This window comes from Salvia splendens, chromosome 22 (genome assembly GCF_004379255.2).
Source record: "Salvia splendens isolate huo1 chromosome 22, SspV2, whole genome shotgun sequence".
NCBI classification, from domain to species: domain Eukaryota; kingdom Viridiplantae; phylum Streptophyta; class Magnoliopsida; order Lamiales; family Lamiaceae; genus Salvia; species Salvia splendens.
Window position 1 is genome coordinate 15,883,561 of NC_056053.1, and position 24,262 is coordinate 15,907,822.

General features: G+C 38.5%; 3 protein-coding genes across 3 annotated transcripts; all 3 read left to right on the top strand.

Moving 5' to 3' along the window:
- The first annotated feature begins 10,743 nt into the window (after nt 1–10,743).
- Nucleotides 10,744–11,816, top strand: LOC121785727 (ethylene-responsive transcription factor 3-like). The gene has a single exon (XM_042184145.1). The coding sequence runs from the start codon at nt 10,898–10,900 to the stop codon at nt 11,546–11,548; it is 651 nt and encodes a 216-aa protein (XP_042040079.1). The 5' UTR covers nt 10,744–10,897; the 3' UTR covers nt 11,549–11,816.
- A 3,624-nt stretch (nt 11,817–15,440) lies between these two features.
- LOC121786471 lies at nt 15,441–17,596 on the top strand. Its single transcript, XM_042185114.1, has 4 exons — nt 15,441–16,005; nt 16,403–16,852; nt 16,928–17,207; nt 17,295–17,596. Exons 1-4 carry the CDS (start codon nt 15,589–15,591, stop codon nt 17,429–17,431), a joined length of 1,284 nt encoding a protein of 427 aa, XP_042041048.1. The 5' UTR covers nt 15,441–15,588; the 3' UTR covers nt 17,432–17,596.
- A 1,665-nt stretch (nt 17,597–19,261) lies between these two features.
- Nucleotides 19,262–22,696, top strand: LOC121788087 (grpE protein homolog 2, mitochondrial-like). Its single transcript, XM_042186960.1, has 6 exons — nt 19,262–19,491; nt 19,979–20,168; nt 20,249–20,436; nt 20,516–20,683; nt 21,947–22,075; nt 22,259–22,696. Exons 1-6 carry the CDS (start codon nt 19,360–19,362, stop codon nt 22,340–22,342), a joined length of 891 nt encoding a protein of 296 aa, XP_042042894.1. The 5' UTR covers nt 19,262–19,359; the 3' UTR covers nt 22,343–22,696.
- The last annotated feature ends 1,566 nt before the right edge of the window (nt 22,697–24,262 follow it).

Below are 24,262 nucleotides of genomic sequence, written 5' to 3' on the forward strand. Positions count from 1 at the left end.
ACATTGAAAATTCATTTTCAAAGCAAAGATTTTGGTAAAATTTTTGTAGTAAAATTTTCTGAACACTTTTCTTAAGAGAACGGAATTTAAAATCACGTTGGAAAGTGTCTACAGAATAATTTCTAGGGAAAGATTTTAATTCACCAAATGAATTCGTTACTCTATTTGATTTGCTAATCTACCATTGCAAATACCAATATTGTTTTTATGTTAACTACATTTTAGAATTATAGAGTGACAAAATAGTTAATTATAATGTTTATTTGATTTTATATTTGGTGTTTACTCTTATTTTATTCATTCCATTCCATGTATACAATAAAATCAAATCTTAGACATCTCTTTCCCATCAATTTATTTCTTCGAGTTTGATATCAATCATTTGTTTTTTTCAATTATAAAAGTCACAAATTTCCAGTAGATAATATATGTTGGTTAATGGTGAGTGCTTAGTATAAGTCGATGAATCCATATGAATACGATATTCTTGTTTACTTTAATTGTTCAATAGTAGTTTAGTTAAAAATATTGCATCAAGTAGATATCGCATTCATAACTGTGAAATCAAATTCAATGCAAAAATCACTATGAATTGATTATGCGCTCTGGGAAAATTGAAGTTGAATTTGAATTTGAATTTGAATTTGAATTTAAATAGAAGTGCGATTATGTTCTTTTCTTATTTTCTAAAAAATCAATATAAGCAGAGATTTATTTATTAATTACCTATCTACAATTAAAACAAAATCATGTTTTAAGAAAAGTTGATACCTTTTTTTTAAATCAAACAATCAAGAAAAAAAAAAGGAGATTAATCCCTTCGTGATTCTTTCCAAATAAAGGGTGCAATTTAGAAGGTTGTTACCCTAATTTTCCTATATTATTTAATTCATTTGGCGTTACACCGCTCGAACCAAACAACACCAAATTCATCTCTGTCCATTCGGTTACAGCTACCTACTACCATTTGCAACCATAAGATATGGCTGTGTTACCTATTCATATTATCATATATAAATAGGAGTATATAATATGGTAGGTAAATAATAATTGTAGCATTTCATCCTAGAAATCAAGAAAATAGATGAGCAAAATTATATCAATGCAAGAGCAACCGCTGAAATTATATCAATGCAAGAGCATCCACAGCGGTTGACGCAGCCGTCCGTGTCAGCGGCGCGGCACCCGCTGCTCGCTGTTGCGCTCTTGCCGCTGGCACGGCGCTGCTCGATGCACCGAGCACGTCCGTGCCAGCGAGCAGCCCACGTGTCAGCCGTCTGTTGGCAATTTGATTTTTTTTAAATGGATTTTAATTAAAAAATCTAATTAAAAATAAAAAAATATTTTTCCACTTCCCAAAAAATTATATCCATTTTCTACCAACTTTTAATTTATTTTTCAATTTTTCCCCAAAAAATACACATTTTCATCTATAAACACCCTCACTTCCACACTAAAAATTCACACCACACTACACAATCCTCATCTAAATTCTCTCATTTCTATTCTTACAATCCTCAATCTTTCTTTCACTCACAACAAAAAAATGTCCGGCTCCGGCGATTGGAACCCTGATTGGTTCGGTTCACAACCATTTCCTAGTCCGGAAACAGAATATTCGGCCCCTCCTCAAACCCAAGGTTCGCAAGTTCCGGGTGGCTACCGGCCTTACCCGATCGATGACCAAGATGCCCCCGAAGTGCGATACGGGTGGACACCCGAACCACCCGTACCTAGAGCGGGAGGGAGCGGCCACTCTCAAACTCTTTCTCTTCCTACTCGTGGTGTCCGCACCCCGTACACTCCGGAGGAGATGGAGCAATTATTCAAAGCGTACTTGTCAATCTCCGAAGATCCGTAGGTTGGCACGAACCAATCCGGTGACCATTATCGGTGGCTCATTTGTCGCCGGTACAATCAAAACCGGCCGGCTGGAACAATCGAGCGCAACGAGAGTATGGTGCGCAATGCCATATACAGAGCCAACGAAGAAATCCAAAAGTTCCAAGGGCATTACCTCCAGGAAGAGCGGTTGACGGGGAGCGGTCGGAGCGAGCTTGACATCATCAATTCTGCCTTGGCGACCTACCAATCCATGAACTACAAACCGTTCAAGTACCTCAACATTTGGCAGGAGACGCGGGCGCATCCGAAGTACAGGGGAGGCGTATCATCCTCCTCTAGCTCCTCCTCCAAACGGTCGAGGTCAGTATCCATATCCGATGCCGGCCCGATCAGTTCCCAACGCCGGCCGCAAGGAAGGAAGAAGGCGGCGTCCAACCGTCGTCGCGCTGCGACTCCATCCGCCCCCGCTCCCTATGTGCCACCTCAACCCCCCACCAACTCGTTGTGGGGGATTTTGGCCCAACTCAATTTGGCCGATAGGTCAACTATGACCCCCGAGCAACTTCGATCGCATGTGGCGATGATACGGGGTCTCCAAAGAACATTGGGGGTAGAGCCGGATGAATAGTCATCCACGGGGGTAATTTTTATTTTTAGGTGTTTAATTATGGAATTTTTTATTTTTAGGATTTTAATTATGTAATTTTTAATTTTTAGTAATTTGTAATATTATTCCGGGTATTTTTAATGCATTCTAATTTTGTGGATATATTTTTATTTAAATTGAATAATAGAATGGTGGGACCCTTGAGCTTGTCCTTGCGTAAGAGCACAGATGTGAGTGTTGTACTATTGCCTAAGAGCATGGAGTAAAAGTGGGACTGGGCTCACATCCGTGCTTATTGACAAGAGCACGGATGTGGATGCTCTAAGGGATGCAGTCGGTGGTTGGTTTGTGGGGGCTTGTGAAGTAGATAATTCGATAAAGCTATATACCATCACTCCTACCAAGGAAAAGTAAAATTATAATCTACCCATTTCATAACGGGCTTAACTCAGTTGGTTCCTGGGTGGTAGATTGTCCCTAAGCAGACAGGATCGAATGCTGGCAGCCGCAGTGTGGGAGTTTCACCACTGTGGTGGCTCCTTGTGTGCTGGTTACCAGTGTAAGTTCCTCCCACCTAATGGGCCGCTGAGGTACCGTGTTTGAACCCCTCCATAGCGATGTCGGGCCGGGTTATGGGGGCGCCTGGGGTGAGCGAATCACCTTTTGTCCCTAAGAAATAAAAAATAAAAGCTTTGGTGATAATAAAAATTCTAATATAAAATTAGTAAATAATAGTAAAAATATTAAACATACTTGATTGAATTACTATTTATGAGAATGAAATTTATAAATAAAAAATTGTGGCTATTATTAAAGAACTGAAATAGTACTTAATTTATAATTTGTTTGCATGGTAGGAATCAATGTTTTAAAAATCGGACTGGACCGGCCGGTTCGACCGGTTCAACCGCGAACCGGTAGGCAGTCCGGTCCAGTTCACCCCTAGAAACCGCCAACATTTTAAACCGCTGCTGACCGGTGAAACCGGTTCAACTGTGAACCGGAAACCGGTTTTTTACTTTACAAAATAATTTTTTTAAATTTGTTGTTGGCTAGAGTTAAACCCATGACCTCTTCTTTATATACCAACACTTTTACCACTCCACCATATAACCATTTTGAAATAATATGAACATTAATTATTCTTATACACTAAAAATGATATTTTTATCCACATAAAATAATAATTGATTTTAATTTTATATTCTTTTAAGAAATTGTTTATTATAATATATTTTAATCATGCTTTAATAATCACTAGATTTTTACAATATATGAGTTTGTAATTACACATAAATTTAATATGTTTTATATGTAAATATAATTTATTATTACTTAATATTAATATTTTTCTTGTACTATATATTAAATTTATATACACTAACCAATGATATTAATATTTTTACATAAAATAACTAATTATTCATGTTTAATTATTGCTTAATATAATATTATTTCGTTCAATACACTTTTTTAGTTACAATGAAATTTATCTATTTATATATAAAATATTAGTTTTTTTTATCTACAATAACTAATGAATCATATATTTAATTTTATTTACCAACAAAAATATTTATGAAATTTAGTCTTTACTACTAAATTTTAATATTTATATTACAACTAAATATATGGTTAATATTTTTGATATATTATTAATTATATGTAAATTTAATATATTTTGTACCTTGTATACTTAATTATATGTATTTGCAACAGTAAAACGGTTCGACCAGTGATTAAACCGGTTGAACCGTGAACTAGTAGCTTCGTCGGTTCGCCGACTGGTCTGGTTTTTAAAACATTGGTAGGAATCTTGGTCGAGTTTGAGACATGTTTAAAAAATATAAACAAAATAGGAGAAGAAGTCTGACATTAGGAATCCCCGTCGAGCTTGAAACATATTTTAAAAATATATCAGATAGGAAAATGCGAGAAAATAGATAGAATAGATAGTTTAAATGTGCATGTTATTAGTTTTACTAATTAAATGTGAGTGAATAAATTAATGGAATGTGACATCTACTTTATATTTATAATGAACTAGTATCATCATCTTTGCTATGTACCGGGTCATGTGATTTTCACTTATTAATGAATACAAGTGTAAACAAACAACAAAATAAGAATTAATATCACTATGTACATTTTAAAAAAACAAAGAAATATAGTTCCTCAGCCTCACTCTAAGTAAAATATTTTGCATTCGGCATAAGATTTTATACATATTTATGTTGTGAGTTAAAGAGGTGATAAAGTGAAGAAAATGATGTTTCCATTTTTAGAAATGTGTTAATTAGAATGAGACATTAAAAACGAAAAATGTATTGCTTAAAATGGAAAAGATGGATTATATAATAGGAGTATTCAATGAAGTTGAAGTAATTCACAAGTTTTCAAAAACAAAAACATAAATAGGAAGATAAGTTAGAATGATAATTATAAATCAGTAGTTTATAAGTATTGAAATAGTTATTTATTTATAAATAACATTAGCAGTGGAATCACCATTGATATCAACATCATTTTTTCAAACTAAAATTTTCAAACCTTAACTACTTATAACTCTTTCTGTTGCAAAAGGAAATACAAATACAAATCACCACCTCCACCTAGGGGTGATAAAAAAAAAAGCGGAAATCGAATATCCGAACCGAACCAAACCGAAATTTTGAAATTCGGTTCGGTTTTTTCGATTTTTCGGTTCGGTTCGGTTTTGAAAATATAAAAATTTTGATTTTTCGGTTCGGTTCGGGCGAAGAAAAAATGAAAAATCGAATTATATATATTCTATTAATTTAATATATTATATTATATATAATATATATATTCTTTTAATATATTCTACTATATAATACTCCCTCCGTCCCTGAAAATTTGTCACCTATTTCCTTTTTCGTCCGTCCCTAAAAATTTGTCACCTTTCACTTTTACCATTTTTGGTAGTGGACCCTACATTCCACTAACTCATTCACACTCACATTTTATTATAAAACTAATATATAAAAGTAGGACTCACATGCCATCAACTTTTTCAACCCACTTTCTATTATATTTCTTAAAACCCGTGCCGGGTCAAATGGTGACTAATTTTGGGGGACGGAGGGAATACATATTATATGTATTATTAGTTTTATATTATATATAAATGCAACGGCTCCTGGTGCAACGGCAAGTACCAGTTTAACCTGGAGGGGGAGTGATTTAGTAGCAGTGGGCGACAAAGTGACGTTGTTACCTATTCCGTTAGGAACCGCAGATTTTGTGGTACATCATATCCATGCATTTACGATTCATGTCACGGTATTGATACTCCTGAAAGGTGTTCTATTTACTCGCAGCTCTCGGTTGATACCGGATAAAGCAAATCATGGTTTTCGTTTTCCTTGTGATAGGCCTGGAAGAGGGGGTACATGTCAAGTATCGACTTGAGATCATGTCTTCATAGGACTATTATTTAGGAGAATCAACGCGTCTTTCTTGCCCAAATTAAGAAAGTCTTTGAAGAAAGAAGCTCAGTTTCGGGGTTCAACAAAGCGTGGACCTAGTGCGTATTCCTTTAAAAGTAAGAGCAAACATCTCTTGTCAATATGATAGGAGCCCCACAGAAGACCGAGAATCAGGGGCTACCTTCTTCAAGAATCCTACTAAACCACCAAGAGAGACAGCAGAGTAAGCTCTGTTCTCCAATCACAACAACTTTTCCAGTATCAGAATTCATGCATCCAAAAAAATTGACATTCCTAACTCAAATCAAGCTCAATCCGTCTATTTTACTGTCGAAAATTGGCTGAAACAATTATCATTGAGAAGGAGCAAACAAAAAATTCATTAAATTTCCAAAAGAAAATGCATCCTTCCACAACTACACCATCAACTACACCTAAAATGATAAATCGAGACTATTTAGAGCATCCCCAACGGTGATTGCTGGGACGGACGGCGCGACAACGCCTCGTCCGCCGTTGCACTCTTGCCGACTGCACGGCGCAGCTCGATACATCGAGCACGTCCGTTCCGCTGAGCAGGGCGACGTGACAGCACACAATTGGCCAACGGCTTAGCCGTTGGCATTTTTCATTTTTTTAAAATCGAATTTTAATTTAAAAATCATTTTAAAAAAATATTTTCCCACTTCCCAGTAAATTATATTCGTTTTCTCACCACTTTTAATTTATTTTTTAAATTTTTTCCCCCAAAATTCACATTTTTCATCTATAAATACCCCCCATTTCCACACAAAAAATTTTACACTACACTATACAATTCTCATCTAAATTCTCTCATCAATTCTCAATCTTTCACTTCACTCTTGCAAAAATAAATTCCAGCTCTGGCGATCACCCCTCCGGCTCCCGTGGTTGGAACCACGAATGGTTCCCTAGTCCGGAAACAAAATTCTCGCCCCCTCCTCTAACCCAAGGTTCTCAAATTCAGGGTGGCTACTGTCCTTACCCGGTCGACGAGCAAGATGCCCCCGATGGGCGATACGGGTGGGCACCCGAACAAGGATCGGGAGGGAGCGGCGGCTCCTAAACTCCTCATATTCCTCCTCCTTGTAGCACTCGTGTCATGGTTCGTAGTGGCGATCCTCACGTCCGCACCCGTACACTCCGAGGGAGATGGATATGATGTTCAAAGCCTATTTGAAAATCTCCGAAGATCCGGAGGTTAGCACGAACCAAACCGGGGATAGGTTTTGGTTCCGCGTCTCTCGCCGGTACAATGCCACCCGACCGGAGGGAACCATCGAGCCCAATGAGAGTATGGTGTGGAATGCCATCTTCAGAGCCAACGAAAAAATATAAAAGTTCCAGGGGATTTACCTCCAGGAACAGGAGTTGGCGGGGAGCGGCAAGAGCGAGCTCGACATCATCAATGCCTTCATGGCGACCTACCAAACTTGTTATTACAAAGCATTCCATTACCTCAGCGCTTGGCAGGAGGTGCGTACGCATTCGAAGTATAAGGGAGACTTATCATCCTCCTCCAGCTCCTCCAACAAACGGTCGAGGTCATTATCCGACGTCGGCTCGGATGATGTGGCTAGCCAGCTTGTCGCAACTAACATGGGTAGCCCCCGACGCCGGCCAGAGTAGTTCCCAAAGCCGGCCGCAAGGAAGGAAACAGGCGGCAGCCAACCGCCGTTGCGCCGCTGCCGCTCCCGCTCCCTTTGTGCCACCTCAACCGCCCACCAACTGGTTGTAGACCCTTTTGGCTCAACTCAATATGGCCAATACGTCGCACATGTCTCCTGAGCAACTTGATGCATATTATGCAATGATACGAGGTCTCCGAAAAACATTGGGGATTGAATACGTCGCACATGTCTCCTGATACAAGGTATTTTAAGTATGTAATTTTTAATTTGTAGGATTTAATTATGTAATTTTTATTTTTTAGGATTTAAGTATATGATTTTTATTTTTTTTTAATTTGTAATAGTAGTTCGAGTATTTTTAATGTATTTTTATATTGTAGAAATGTTTTTAGTAATTGAAGTATTTAAATTAAATAATAGAATGGTGAGACCCTTGAGCGTGTCCTTGCAGAAGAGCATGGATGTGAATGTTGTGCTCTTGGGGAAGAGCAGGGAGTAAAAAATTAATAAATGTAGAGTCGAGCCCACGTCTTTGGCAAAAGCATGAATGGGGATGCTCTTATAGTTGATAGAAGAATTAAATAAAATAATCACAAAAAAATATAAAATAAAAAAATAATTTATTTTCACTAGCTTCCCAACCTCTCTCTTTTCCACAAACAATACACAGTAGAGAGAGAAAAAAGGGCGGAAAATTATTGTCTCAGGGCACCCGCAACGCGTTACGCGGGTGTCCCGCATTCCGTCACGGAGGGACGAGACGGCTGCGCGACTCGTTGCGGCGCCCCGTCTCGTCCCTAGCCTGTCCCGATCTCGTCCAGCGTCCCGTCACAGTGTGACGAGCCGTCTCGCCACGCGCCGAGGCGATGTGGCGCGCCCAGGCGCCATGCGTTACGCCCACTCGCCGGCCCGCGAGTGAGCATCATCACGCTAACGCAATAAATAATTTTTTTGAAAAATTCAAATTTTAAAAAATAAATAAATAAATGTAAACGGTAATATTACCGTTTAATTAACCATTTTTTATTTATTTATTTATTTTTACTCTATAAATACTCTTAATTCATCCTCATTTCACACACAACTACACATCTTCTCTCCTCAAATCATCTACATTTCCTCTCCAATTTTCATCTAACATCTCATCACAAAATGTTCGGCGACGGAAACTCCGGCGGTGGCGACTCCGGCAGGTGGGATCTCAACGCGTTCGGCGATTGGGCGAGCATGTACAACACATTGGGTGGTTCTGGTTCGTCGACGCCGGACACCCAGGGCGAACGCCGGACGAGACGGCGGCGCGACTCGTTGCGGCGCCCCGTCTCGTCCCTAGCCTGTCCCGATCTCGTCCCGCGTCACGTCACAGTGTGACGAGTGACGAGCTTTCTCGCCACGCGCCGAGGCGATGTGGCGTGCCCAGGCGCCAAGCGTTACGCCCACTCGCCGGCCCTCGAATGAGCATCGTCACGCTGACGCAATAAATAATTTTTTTGAAAAATTCAAATTAAAAAAAAAAATAAAATAAAAAATGTAAACGGTAATATTACCGTTTAATTAGCCGTTATTTATTTATTTATTATTTTTTTTACTCTATAAATACTCCTAATTCATCCTCATTTCACACACAACTACACATCTTCTCTCCTCAAATCATCTCCATTTCCTCTCCAATTTTCATCTAACATCTCATCACAAAATTTCCGGCGACGGAAACTCCGGCGGGTGGGATCTCAACGCGTTCAGCGATTGGGCGAGCATGTACAACACATTGGGTGGTTCCGGTTAGTCGACGCCCGACACCCAGGGTTCGTCGACGCCGGGGGGTACCAACCACCCAATTTTGACGTGGATAGATCGCCTGTCCCTCTGCCCCGCGGTATTCGCAGGGATTATCCCAGATTCGGGAGGATTATTCCGTTGAACCCACTCTGGGAGGAGGCCGAGGCGGGGGAGGAGGCCGAGGCGGTGGAGGAGGCCGAGGCGGTGGAAGCTCCAGGGCAGAGGCAGAGGCGGAGGCGGGCGAGGAGGAGGATCTAGGCCGGCATCCGTACAACAGCAAAGAAACGATGGCGGTGTATAACACCTGGATCCGTGTTTCATACGATTCTATCGTCGGGAATCAACAAAGCCGGAAGTGTTTATGGGAAAAGGTCTCCGAGGCCTACCACCAAATTAAGCCGAAGGGGTCCCACCGCCGCACATATAAGATGCTTCGCGCTCACTTTGACCGAGTCGACAGAGAGGTCAAAAGATTCTGCGGCATCTACACGGACGAAACGGCTCAGTACCAAAGCGGATCCACGGGCGCCGACATTCTGAGGTCGGCTTTGCACGTCTACCACGACGACACCGGCAAACAATTCAAATTTGTTGATGTTTGGCAGGTCGTCAAGGACGAGGAAAGGTGGGTCGGCGGTGTCCGCTCCAGCTCGGGCTCAACCTCCAAGAGCACGAAGCACACGGCGAGTGGCCAATACTCGTCTGGTGAGCGGGTGAGGGCAGCGGCGCACAAGAGGGTGTCTCGCAGGAGGTTGAGGGCACGACCGGCGATGCTGGGGGATCCTCCCATGGGCGCCGTCGGCCGCAAGGGACCATGGCGGCGAAGGCGGCTAGAGCGAGGAAGGGCCGAGGCGAATCAAGCCAAGCTGGCTCGGGGGAGGCTCGAACTCCCTTATGGCCATGTACATGACCGCCCCAATGACGGTCACTTCCCGCTTTACGCCCTCCCAGTACCAAGCCTGGTGGAACGGAATTGTCTTTATGGCAGCACAACTTGGCCTTCCGCCTCCTACCGGCTTTAATGCACTTCCACCGCCTTCGGAGGATGATTCGCCGGCGAAGTAGTTTTTTTATTTTCTATAAAATTGTATTTTAAATTATGCCACGTTTATTTTTTTAGGATTTTAATTTTGTGTTTTTTTAATTTTTTAACTTTTAAGTTGTATTTTTATTTTATGTTGTAATTTTATTTTATTGTTAATGAAATGTGTTTTTTATTAATTGAATTTGTTTGGAAAAAAAATAAAAAAAATAAAATTGAATGAATAGTAATTTAAGTCACGGTTAACGGACGGATGATTGTAGGTTCCGTCTCTTAAGTAAGGAATGAAGTAAAAAAAGTATAGTGTTGCAGCAAATAGTGTTTTAAGGGACGGTATAATGACACCGTCGTGGATGGCCTCAATTTCATCTCATCTTCTCCGTGGCGTTATTCTTTCTTCTTCTGCTGCTTCTGTAAATATGCGTTCGTCCTTCTCTCTTTAAATTCAATTCTCATCGCCTGAGAAAACTTCCAATTTTGTGTTTTTTATTCTTTCCCCCCAATAATTCGGTGGTTAATCGCCATGCGGAGAGGCAGAGCAGCGGCGAGGCCCGCTGTGGCGGTTCCCGGCGTGGAAGCCAACGGATCGGGAGGATCTAAGGAGATCAGATTCCGAGGCGTCAGAAAGCGGCCGTGGGGGAGGTACGCCGCCGAGATCAGAGACCCTTGGAAGAAGACGCGCGTCTGGCTAGGCACCTTCGACTCCGCTGAGGACGCCGCCCGCGCCTATGACGGCGCCGCGCTCTCTCTCCGCGGCCCCAAGGCGAAGACGAATTTCCCCTTACCTCAAAACGGTGCCGTGTATCCCGATTTCAACTCTCAAAACCCTTATCCACCGCGGATTAGCAATAGCCCCAGCGATCCGTTCATGGATTGCCGGTATTATCCCCAGGAACACCACATAATCGCGCAGCAGCGGCCGACTTCCAGCGGCATGAGCAGCACTGTGGAATCCTTCAGCGCGCCGCGCCAGCTGCCGATCGTGCAGCAGCAGAGGAGGCATCCGCCGGTGGCGCCCGATGATTGTCACAGCGATTGCGATTCGTCCTCGTCCGTGGTCGATGACACCGCCTGTGACATCGCCTCCTCTTGTAAAAACCCCATGCCTTTCGATCTTAACATGCCGCCGGAGGGAGACGCTGACGAATTATCCTGCACGGCTCTCCGGCTCTGACCGGTTCCCCTCCAGTGATTCTCCTATTTGCTTTAATTACTAATTTTTTCACCTTTTCTCTTTTTTTGCTTTTATTTTCCGGAAAATCCCCCAAAAAACCTAAAAAAAAGGAGAGAGATGAATGCTGGGTGAAGACTGAGGGTGTCTTCTATGAGTGTATGTTGTTTGGAGAGAGTTTACTTTTTTGTATTTATAATCCCTAATGTTATTGATACATAGAGGATATTGTGATTGGTATATCACTGTGTTCTTCTTCTTTGATGTTCCATATCTGTTGTTTCAGTGTTTTTTTTAGTAGTTGAATATGAATTCCATGTTCAAGATGAGATGTCATTTCTGATATGTTTTGGCATTTCCACTGATTTTTTTGGTGAATTCAGTTTATATGTTGTTGAATTTCATTGATTTGGGATAAGTGGCATAAAATAAAAGTAAGGGATGTTTTGGAGATGATATGCATTGTTCACAAACTGCAACTACATTGATGCTAGGTGTATAGCTTCTTGAGAACACTGGTTGGCATATAGTTGCGTTTTTTGATCGTGCTTAGGATTGTTTAAACTTGCTATCTGTGCTGCAGCAGAATTCACAGCGAGTTTTATGGTTATGGCTGTGTAATAGCGCAAATAAATGAGTAGGGTACTAAATTCCCCTCTGTTGCTCGCTCGAGTTAGTTTGTTCTCTCTGTTTTCGAATTAGGGTGATGCTATCCTGTAGTTGTTTGCTGAGTTGGGGGGTTCATGTTGTTGAAGATGAAGAAGAGAGATAACATCTGTTAATTGAGCCTTGAGGTTATCTGTATAGTGATCAAGTTTGCTCCCTCTATTGTGTGATAAAAGATGTGGCTTGAAGAGAAACTTATCATTGATATCAATTGCTGCCTGAATTGGCTTTAGGAGGAGTAGTTAGATGAGTTTGTGGTAAGAAGTAAGTTTGTTATGGTTCACAAATTCACTGTGTGTGAATAGAAAAATTGGAGGCCTAAGTAAGTTGACACCCATCATTAATTTATAGTACCTACCATCATCTGTGTGCATCTAAGTATTTTGTGTATGTGTCTTTAGGTAGTACACCCTTTTTCGAAAGTGTGGGCAGCTGCATAATAATTGCATTATTTCCACTACATTGTAAAGCTGCTGTAGCCAATGCTTAATACGTGTGTTTTGTGGTTTTTACTTTTTATTGACCTTTGATTAATGTTGTCTTTAATTTTGTTTTATTGTGATGTTTGAATGCAATGACCTGACTTTTCAGCGGATTAAAGAGAGTTTGACTATAATGGTTGGTCAATTTTGGATTTTTCTAATGATTAATTAAAAAAGGGTTCCACCGATAAATGAAATGAAAATGGAAGCTGCAACTGCAAGAATGGTTGCTAGCAATCAACGCTAATGGATGGAATAGGTTTGGATGCTTTTTAATCGCAAAAAAAAATTCAGCACTAGTGAGAGTAGGCTTGTCTTGTTCGCTTCTGCTCCAAATTTTTATGTGGTAGAGATTTGGTGATTAATGATGATAGCATGGAGAAAGAAGCAGGCTCTAGGCATATATTCAACAATGACTGAATTTAGAAACACATTTTCCAGTTTTCGTGTTAATAGGGTTCAGTGAGGGGGAGGGGCTGGTAAATTTTTGACATTGAAATAAAAACTCGACACAATCACACACGGAATTAGTGGATTTTTGTCATGAAAATTTAATAATTATTTACTTTAATAATACTACTCCATTTGTCCCATAATAGATGTCACATTTTTCTTTTTAGTTTGTCACATAAAAGATGTAACATTTCTTTTTTCAGAAAAAATTATCTCTCATATTAATATAAATATATTATTTTCTCTCTACATTCAATATATACAAAACAATATCTCCTAAAATTCCGTGTTATTATCCTAGTGTGTCATCTATTATGGAACGGAAGGAGTATTTAGTACTCCCTCCGTCCCCAAAGAATATGCATTTTGGGTTCGCCATGGGTCTTAATGCAAAATTAGTAAGGTAAGAGAGATGTAGAGGAAAAAGTAATTAAAGTATTGTTAGTGGAGAATGAGTACCACCTCATTAAAGAGAAAAGAATTTTCAAAATTAGAAATTGCATATTTTTGTGGGGTGAACTAAAAAGAAAATAGCGCATATTCTTGTGGGACGGAAAGAATATATTTATTACTCAACAAAATTTATTTCTTCATTTTTTAATCTTTAAACTTTTGTATTCTCAACAATAAATACCTTATGCAATCCAAATTTTTTTAATAATCAAATAATTTTTCTTACCATCAAGTACAAATAAAAATATTTTATCTAAAAGGAGTAATGTATTAGACTTAGAACATTTACAACGGTGCAATTCGTGGTGGGCTGGCCCGTCCTGTCAGGACGAGTCGCCCTGGCATGACGCATTTGCTTGTGGCTCGTTCTGGAGGGCTTGTCTCTTACTAGCGGGACACACGTTGTCACCACGTGGTGCGCTCCCAGCTGTGTCGATTTATGACTGTTTTTTAAATTTTTTTTAAAAAATTTGGAAAAAATAAAAAAATATCTCACTTCCCCAAGTATTACCGTTTTTTACACTTTTTTCACTTTTAAACTTCCAATTCATCTATAAATCATCTATAAATACCTCATTCATTACCCTCTTTTTTACTTTTTTAAATAACTATCTCGCACTCATTTTTCTTCATAAAAATTGTCGTTTTCATTTTTAATTATAGTATGTCTAGAGGCAGGGATAAGACGGACAAAACCAAACAACCCCCAAAGTTCCACAACTCTTTTAATGGGATGTTGCTTGCCTCTGTAAGTCTATAATGGCCGACACTTCTCCTGTGACACGGTCAGAATGAGCGATACATAACCAAACGATTGCGCTCCTCATGTCTCATTTGAACATGTCGTCGCCACCGCCGGAAGAGTAATCGTTTTATGGTATCTTTTAGGATTTTAATTATGTACTTAATCCATCTCTGAAAAGTATGAACTTTCTAATTTTGAAATAGGTAAACAACTTATTACTCTTCACATCATTTTATTTATAACTTATATCATTACTCTACACTAGTAATCATGTTCATATTTTTCAGGAACAGAGGGAGTAATTTTTAATTTTAGGAATTTGTAATGTAGTTTTCGAATTATATAATGAAGTGTTATTAATAAAATATATTTTTAAGTAATTGTATTTTTAAATTAAATAAAGAAATGAGTGAGATCAAAAAAATAGCTAAGGGATGAGATGGATTTTGCATGTGTTGTCCTTTAATTAAGGAATATAATAAAAAAAATAGTTAAAAATGATGTGAGACACGTAAATAATTTAGTGGACAAAATGAATTAATATCCATGGTTATAGATGCTCTTAGGTACTACAAATCAATTTTAATCAATTTGTAAACAATCCAATAATGAGTTTGGGTTCTATGACTAAGAATGAAATTATTAAACAAAAGACTTACTAAAATGGGATGAGTTCATTGACAGAATGAAGTTAGTCATCTCTCAAATATTATACTGCTACTAACAAAGCTAAGATTCATGCACAACATAACTAATCTAATGAGCGTAAAGGCACAAGGAAAATCAAAATAATTACATGGACTAGGCATAATATTCAAATTGTACAATTAAACATAAGAAATTTTGAATGTTTGCTTCACAACAATTAATTTCATGACCTAGTTAGTATTTGTGTACAAGATTCTCAAAATATACAATTGTATACATGTATTGTAATGTTTTAACAGTTTCAGAAAATGTGTAAACCATACATAGCATAATCAAAATCAATTGTATCGAATGAATCTTTAAATAAATTAATCGATACTTCCCTCCAAATAGCTCTCGAATTTTCCACAAATCATCAAAAGCAAAATTCAGAAAATCATCTCTTTTACCTCTGGTTTGCGGAATCCAATTCATTAATCTCATCATCTCCAATCAAATCGGCAATCTCATACGAAAAACTTGGCGAATGTACAACTCAGATCCAAATTAGAATTTTGACACCGCGAGAAACAGAAGAAAGAAATCGGACGATTTCGATGGAGGAATCGGGAAGGGAATCGCCGTTGATGAGCCATACCGAGAAGAGGCGGACGCTGATGCGGATGTCGTCGAACGTTCACGACGAGCTGCAGGCGTTCCGGCGGTGGCTGAAATGGCTGTGCGTGGATCAATCGAATGCATGGACCTCCTGCCTCTCATGGTTCGTCTTCATCGCCATGACCATTGTCATCCCCGCCTTCTCGCACTTCGTCCTCGCCTGCACCTACTGCGATTCCCGCCACAGCAGGCCTTACGACGCTGTGGCGCAGCTCTCCCTCAGCGGCATCGCCGCCATCTCCTTCGTCTGCCTCTCGCATTTCGTCCGCAAGTACGGTCTCCGGAGGTTTTTGTTCTTCGATAAGCTTCGCGATGAGAGCGAGATCGTCAGGAAGGGCTACACCAAGCAATTCAATGTATTTTCTCTTCCTTTATTTCTTCAATTTATTTGCTGATTAGGTTTTGGATTCAATCAATTGAATGGAACAGAGACATTCGATTCCAATCCTTTCGCTGATTAGGTTTGGAAATCAATCAATTGAATTAAACACACACATTCGATTCCAATCCTTTCGCTGATTAGGTTTTGAGATGAATCAATTGAATGAAATGAACACATTCAGTTCCGATCCTTTAGCATGCTCATTGGATATAGATTTGATAAAACCTTTTGCAGTATACATGATTTTGTGAAATGAATCAACTGAATGAAACAAACACATTCAATTCCAATCCTTTTGTTTGGATATAGATTTGATAAGACCTTGCAGTTTATGATTTTGTGAAATGACAAAGCATATTGAATGTTGCTAGAGATCATTGAAGCTCTTGTTCATCTTCGTGCTGCCCTGCTTCGCTGCTGAGAGCGCGTACAAGATGTGGTGGTACGGATCAGGTGGGACGCGCATCTCCTTCCTAGGCAATGCCGTGGTGAGCAACACAGTCGCGTGCATCCTGGAGCTGTGCTCGTGGTTCTACAGAACTATGGTGTTCTTCTTAGTGTGTGTTCTGTTCCGGCTCATCTGCTGCCTCCAAATCCTCCGGCTCCAGGACTTTGCGCAGGTCTTCCAAGCCTATTCGGATGTCGAATCCGTCCTCAAAGAGCATCTCAGAATCAGAAGACACCTCCGCATCATAAGCCACAGATACAGATCATTCATCCTGTGGTCCTTGATCTTCATCACAGCTAGCCAGTTCTCGTCTCTGCTCATGACCACACGTCCCAACGCAGATGTCAACGTATACCACACTGGAGAGCTCGCGGTGTGTGATTCAATATTCAAACACTATATATATAACTGTGACTGAAAATGAAGGGACTATAAATTGAATGTGTAGGTATGTTGCGTTAGTCTACTAGCAGGGCTCTTGATCTTGCTGCGCAGCGCGACTAGAATCACGCACAAGGCACAAGCCGTGACGTGCCTGGCAGCCAAGTGGCATGTGTGTGCCACAGTGGACTCCTTTGACACAAAGACTCCAGCATCTGATGAGCAGTTTATTGATGGAGCTTCAGGTACAGAGGATTCCGGTGACGAAGATGACGAGCTCGACAACTGCAAGTTCGATCCTTCCTACGTTTACAGCACAATCTCTTTTCAGAAACGGCAGGCGCTGGGTAAGAAGATACTACTGCCTAAGCCTAACCCTTTTTTTTCAAGTTGGTTAGTTTTGGGTGCTTATTTTGAATAATTTCTTGTTGTAGTGACATACTTTGAGAACAATAGAGCTGGGATTACGATATACGGCTTCATGATTGATAGAACTACACTGCATACAATATTCGGTATAGAAATGTCTCTCGTGTTATGGCTGCTCGGGAAGACTGTAGGCATTTCTTGATGCGCGGCTTCAACTACTCGCCACCGGTATCATGCCGGGTGGAGAAATTTCTTCTAAAACAATGATAAAACATTTTGTATCTCGCCACCGATATCATGGCGGGTGGAGAAATTTCTTCTAAAACAATAATAAAACATTTTGTATGAATATAATGACTACGTAGATTTTCATTGTGTATATTACCACTAGTAGTTTATGTTTTTCCTTATACTTCTCTTCGATGTAGGGTGGTTTGGTTTTAGTTTGAAATAGTAATACATCCGTGCCGTGCACTATCCATTTTTATTTTATATCAAATTATGAAATATTTATTTGAAATATGAAACAATATCATTCATTATATGGTCTAAAAATGATAAATGTATTTAATAATAAACGTGTACAATAATACATTTGATACAAAAATTAAATTTTATTGGGATAAAGAATAATTTTATTATATATTGATAGTATTGATAAATGTGCTTAAATATGGAACAAAAATATTTCAATGTAGTTAGTTTGAAAATAATTTCAATGTACGTTATGACATAATTTTAAAATTTTCCTAATGGCATTCATACTATTTCTTCATAAAGAGTTTATCAATCCTATCATCCTCCAATCTTAATTTATAGATGTACCAAAATGGAAAAGTGACTCGTACTATGGCATGGAAGGAGTAGTAACTTGTATCGTTAGTTAAAATAAAATAAATTTCTGATAATTTTTGACACAGCAAACATTTGATATGAGTCTTATGCATTAAATTCATATTGACGTGAGTGCATTGTTTAGAACACTTTTTCTTTCATCTACATTTATTTTGCCAAAGTCAAATTTACTGGTTTTTAGAACCTTAAGAAGCTATTTGCATATCTAATTTTATTTGATTTTTGTTTTGTACTCCTACAACACATTATTTGTTATTACCATTTTCTTAGTGTTTAAACGATTAACCGTCCCCCGTCTCAACTAAGTTGATATAAAATTTTTGGATATAGAGGTTAAGAAATTATGTTAAAAGGTACTCATTTCGTCCCAACTAAGTTGAGTCGTTTTCCTTTTTAAGATGTTCCAACAAAGTTGAGTCATTTCCTTTCTTGACTAAAAACAAAACACCTTACTTTTTTCCATCACATACTTTACTCTCTCTTGATCTTTCCTACTTTTTCATCTCTCCTACTTTTCAACACAATTTTTTAACCTCCGTACCCAAAAGTTTTGTATCAACTTAGTTGGGATAGAGGGGAGTAGGAAAGATAAAGAGAGAGTAAAGTAGTTGATGGAATAAAGTAAGAGTGATTGAATGTTTTATTTTTAGGCAAAAAAGGAAATGACTCAATTTTGTCGGGACATCCCAAAAAGAAATACGACTCAACTTAGTTGGGACGGAGGGAATAGTATTTATTGGAACAAAGAGAGTTGTATTTCTTAAAATTCAGACCAACTCAACTTTTGATAATCAGTAGTAGATAAAGTTTTTAATAATAAATAAATTACTCCTTCTGTCTCACTCAAGATGTCGATATTTTTGAGTGGCACGAGATTTTAGATGGAATTGTAAAGAGAAAAAAGTTATTGAATATTTGAATGAGGGGAGAGATATACTTCAAATATAAAAAATAAATATGAGACAAATTAAAAGGAAATGTGAATATTTTGAGTGGGGGAGAAAAATCCAGTTTGGAATTGAAGCTTTGGTCGTTTCTAAACCTCATTCCACTTGGTTTTCCGAAGACGCCAATACCCCTGCTATCGCTTCACCAACAAATCGTAGTTCCATCGTATTTTCAGGGGTAATTAAGTCAATATACACCAACAAACTCCATCTCATTTCTTACTGCATTTCTTGCTGGACAAGCCTAAAATCCCTCTAAAACCCTCTCTGCCTCTATCGCTCCACCGCCACCATCACCGGCGTTTTCCAATCATCCTCCACTGCCGTCATGTCCCTGCGAAGGATAACTACTCGGTTCTCAACATTCGCTTTAACTCAGTCCCGCAACTCGGGCCTCCTCTCCGGCCGCCGTGGAAGTAGGCAATTTCAAACTTCGTCCAATTACTTAGTTAATCGTATGGTATGATTCTTCTCCTTCCGCATTACGTTTTGATCGGTTCGTTTCCGCCGTGTATTTTATTTCAATTTTCGCAATTTTGGATGGGTGAACTTCTGAGATTGAAATTACTGTCCATCCATGCTCAATTATGATTGAATGTTGATCTGTTTCACTGTATCGTTCGCTTAATTTGCCACCATTGAATCCAGATGTGTGCAGTCTAGATTTGATTGAAACCCTGTCCATCATCTATCTCTGTCTAGGCAGTGACTTTCAAAAATTAACAATGACTTGTTAACCCAAAAGAGGAGTAGAGAACAGATTCTATCTCAGGCATACCAGGCTACATTGTTGTTAGAGATAGATACTGAGATTTTTTAAATTAACGGATCATATATGGCTTCTAATTGTGTGCTTTGTGTTGCATTGTTTTATAGACTCTTGTAAAATGGAATTTTACTTTGTGTAAAGGTTAGTAGAATTAAGAGGTGCGCTATTTCCATTTTAGGTGGTGCCTGCTCAGGTTTCATCACTGCATCATTCCGCGTTGAGTTCAACAGGCTTTCAATTGTTTGGATTTTCATCGTCTGCATCCACAGAGCCCAGTGAAAAGGAGACAATGGCTCATTCTGGAAATCAAAAGGAAATTAAGGACTCTAATGAAGCTTCTAGCGATACAGATGATAAAAGTGAATCAGGTCCTGATTTACCCATTTATTTGGGACTTTCCAAAGCAGAATATATACTAATTAAGTTGAATTTTCTGTTTATGATTCAGATTTGGAGAGTGAGCTTTCTAGAGATGAGCTGGTGAAACTTGTTGTGGAAAAGGAACAACTTCTGGTGAAAAAGCAGGAGGAGTTTGATCAAATGAAGGATAAGGTGCTAAGGTCCTTCGCGGAGATGGAAAACGTGAAAGAGCGTACAAGGCGTGAATCAGAAAATGTAAAGAAGTTTGCGATTCAGGTATGTGTATTTGTTCAGGTGACTTGCTTTATGGATACCTCTTTTTCCTGGGCTTAAATATCATTAACCAATGATGCAGAATTTTGCTAAGAGCCTTTTGGATGTTGCGGATAATCTGGGAAGAGCTTCTTCTGCTGCAAAAGGCGGTTTTTCAAAAGTTGATACCCCTGAATATGCAACTGGAGCTGTTAAGCAACTTAAAACACTCCTTGAAGGTGTTGAAATGACTGAAAAGCAGTTAGCAGAGGTATTTAAGTTTCTGATTTTTCATTCTTTCAGTAGATTTTCTCTGGTATGCATGTAAAGTGCTTTGCAAATTTATTGTTTGTCTAGCTGTACTTAGGATGTGATTGTTATGAAGAAAAGCAGCTAGGCATGGATGGAATGATAATAAGAATGGGATTTGCTAAAATTATAAAGCCAACTCAATCACTTTCCAATTGATCCTTTTGTTTCTACCTAGAAACTGAATTTGAAACTGTTCTTTGGTTCATTTATTTTCCTCTTGTTCTTCCTCCCTTATCAGTTATGACTTGAAATGATAGTATTAATTATTTGTTAAATTTATTAGTATCCATTGTATTTTATTCTAATGTCGTGATTTTTTAATTTGATGAGCAAGAATAAGAAGATAGTTATAATTAATGTATGAAGTTGATGCTCACACTCTTCTAGTTTCTTTATATAGGAATATTGTTTTGCATGTATAGTTGTTTGGTTAAGAAATAAGAATAAGAGATAACGACCATTTTGATAGGGAACTCATACAACACGCCTCTTCTGTAAAGTTGCGATAACAGACTGGCTAATAAACTGAAACATTAGGATTATGACTAGAAAATTTTAATTATAATGTCACTAACCTGAACTGAAAAACCTGACAGCCTGATGGAGCTATAAGTTCTGAATAAAGATTTTAGGCATGTTTATTGATTAATTTATCGAAGATTTTGCGGAGTATCTCTTGTAATATATACATAATTCTGTATCATATTTGATGACTTTCCAAAATGCCGTGAGGGAATTTCTGGATTACTAGAAATTTCATAAAAAAGAAAACCAAAAAAGAAGACATTGAACATGAATTTGTGAAAATGATTTTTAAAAGGGAATGTACTGTCATAAGTTACTGTTGATTTGGAAATTTCTCGGTTGGGTGAGTAGCAAGAAATAGTTATTAAATGTACATCTTGTACCCACGAATGGGGATATTCCCGAAACTCACACAGAGGTCAGCAAGTTCATGGTTTCATTGGACTATTTGATAAAGGAAGATCTTCCAATCTCTTCTACAAGTTTATAAATGAATAGAGGCAACAATGTGCAGGCAGGAACTCTATCAGATTAACTTGGTGACTATGATGCATGTGTACTTACTTTATTTCAATGTATCCTATATCTTTCAGTTTCATTATTCATTGGCATGTACCCGATAGTGTATCCCATTATTATTAAGTGTTTCTGCATGTAAACATTGTTAATTAGTGTACCAACTCTTTTCCATTTGCAGGTATTTAAAAAATTTGGACTAGAGAAATATGACCCAACAGATGAGGAGTTTGATCCAGCAAGGCATAATGCAGTGTTCCAAGTACCAGATGCTTCAAAGCCGGCAGGTCGTGTTGCAGTTGTTCTAAAGGTATCTGAAAAGCTGTGAAACAGTTGCATGCACTCGGTCTCACAAAAGATATGTACTTATTTCAGAAAGCTGGAATAGAAACATCTGGGGAAGGGTTGCTATTATTAGTTTCAAATAGTTAGGGAACGTCTATTCTAGCTATTGATCTTTCCCTCACGTATGCCTCTTTGGATCCTTTTTCAGGCTGGATACGAGCTGCATGACCGAGTTATAAGGCCTGCTGATGTTGGTGTCACGGTGGCTGCAGATAAAGAGGAAGCCGAATAAGTATCCAATGCAGACTCCGAAGGAAAGAAAAAATGATCTACTGTTATACTCATTTGGATGCACTCTTCAACCTATCTAGATAGAAATATTTCCCTAGTTGTCTAAATATTGTGTGCGCGAATTCAGAGTGCTACTGAAATTTTTGTAGTGAAGAGAGAGGCGTAGAAGGATCCGATTTTGGGTTGTTTCTAGTGCTTGTGTAATTAATTGAATGCCCCCTATTTCAAAATTGGGTGCTAATTATGCAACTTGTATAACGAGAGGGATGGTGTTGGTAGAGATTGGTTCTGTAAGCTGTGGGATTATAATTAGTATATCTCTTGCAAAAATATTAAAATGCCATCTTGGTTGCATCAACCCAAGGATACATTTGGTACTATGAAAAAGAATTATGGTTTCGAAAATTGGAGTCTTCAAATCTGGATTTGAATTCCAATTTCAAATCCTTTTACTTTATAAAATTTGAATTTTGATAATCAAATTTTAAACACCTAATGCGCACACACAATACTCATTTTGCACACAATACAACAATACATATTATACACATTTTGAATTGTTTGTGTGTGCATGTATATTATGAAATGTAGTGTGCAGCGTGTTTTGTTGTACTACATAGAGATACATAATATACTCCATTAGTCCACGAACATTGTCCTATTTTCTAATAAGATGTGTCTAAATTTGTATATATATATAAAAAAGTAGTAGTACAATTTAATCTAGGGGTAGGTACGGTATACCTTACCAAAACCATCATACCGTATACCTTACCGTAAATTCGGTATGCGAAAAAATCATACCTTTATCTTACCAAAATTTTCGGTATGGAGAATTTTCATACCGACATCGTACCTCATTTTCGGTATGCCGTACCAAAGTTCGGTATACCATACTTTTGCGGTATACCTTACTTTCAATATCAATGAAAATTGAATATTTGAGTTTTTAGAATACCATTTATATTTTATAGTAATTTAAATAATATACGGGGTATTAAATACTAGTATATTTTATTCATATTATATTATATTTCACAATAAATTTTATAATTTTAAAATATATAAAATACTTTATATATTATTATATTCATATTTTACTGTATATACCTTATATTACGGTATATACCGAATTTTGGTATGTTTCGGTATACCGCGGTATATAAAAATTCATATCTTTACCTTACCGAAATATTTCAGTAAGGTATCATACCGTACCGAAAATCATGGTATACCGAAAATTCGCTATTTTTGGTATTTTTTTCGGTACGATAAGGCCGGTATTTCGGCATTTCGGTATTTTTCCTCAGCCCTAATTTAATCAGATGTATGTGAATATCAATGTAAAAAGTACAAAATAGCCTTAGCTTTGCAGAGGGGGCAGAAATTCTTGCCACAGCAGAGCCACCTCCCTACACAGAACCCGTGGAACTCATGGCCGCACCTCAGAGTCACCACGAGTCCTTTGCGTAGATGCTCCACACATATGCAACATTCTTCTTCATCTTTTTCATTCATGTGACGATGCGTCTCAAATAGAGAGAGCACGTAATCATTGGGTGGTTCAGAATGGCGTTCGTTGAAAACCTCCCATGCGAGCCTCAACATCCCGATGTAGTCGGGAAGAACTTGTTCAAGTTCGCCAGCCACAGCCCCAGTGGCTCCAAGATGAGCGATCTCACGATTAACCGCTTCTGCTACTCGACTCCTTTTCATCATCCTCAAGTGATCATTTTTGGTCCATTGACGCCCTAATATCCTCCCCAGTTCAGGGACGAGCTTTCGGTTGATTACGTTCATTATCATATCGAGCTCATCGAAAACGTTGCTCTCTTCTCCATCATCTTCATCAATGTCTGGCTGCCCTAGTATTCTCTCCATTCAATTTGGGAATACTAGGGTTTATGTTAGAAGAAGGAAT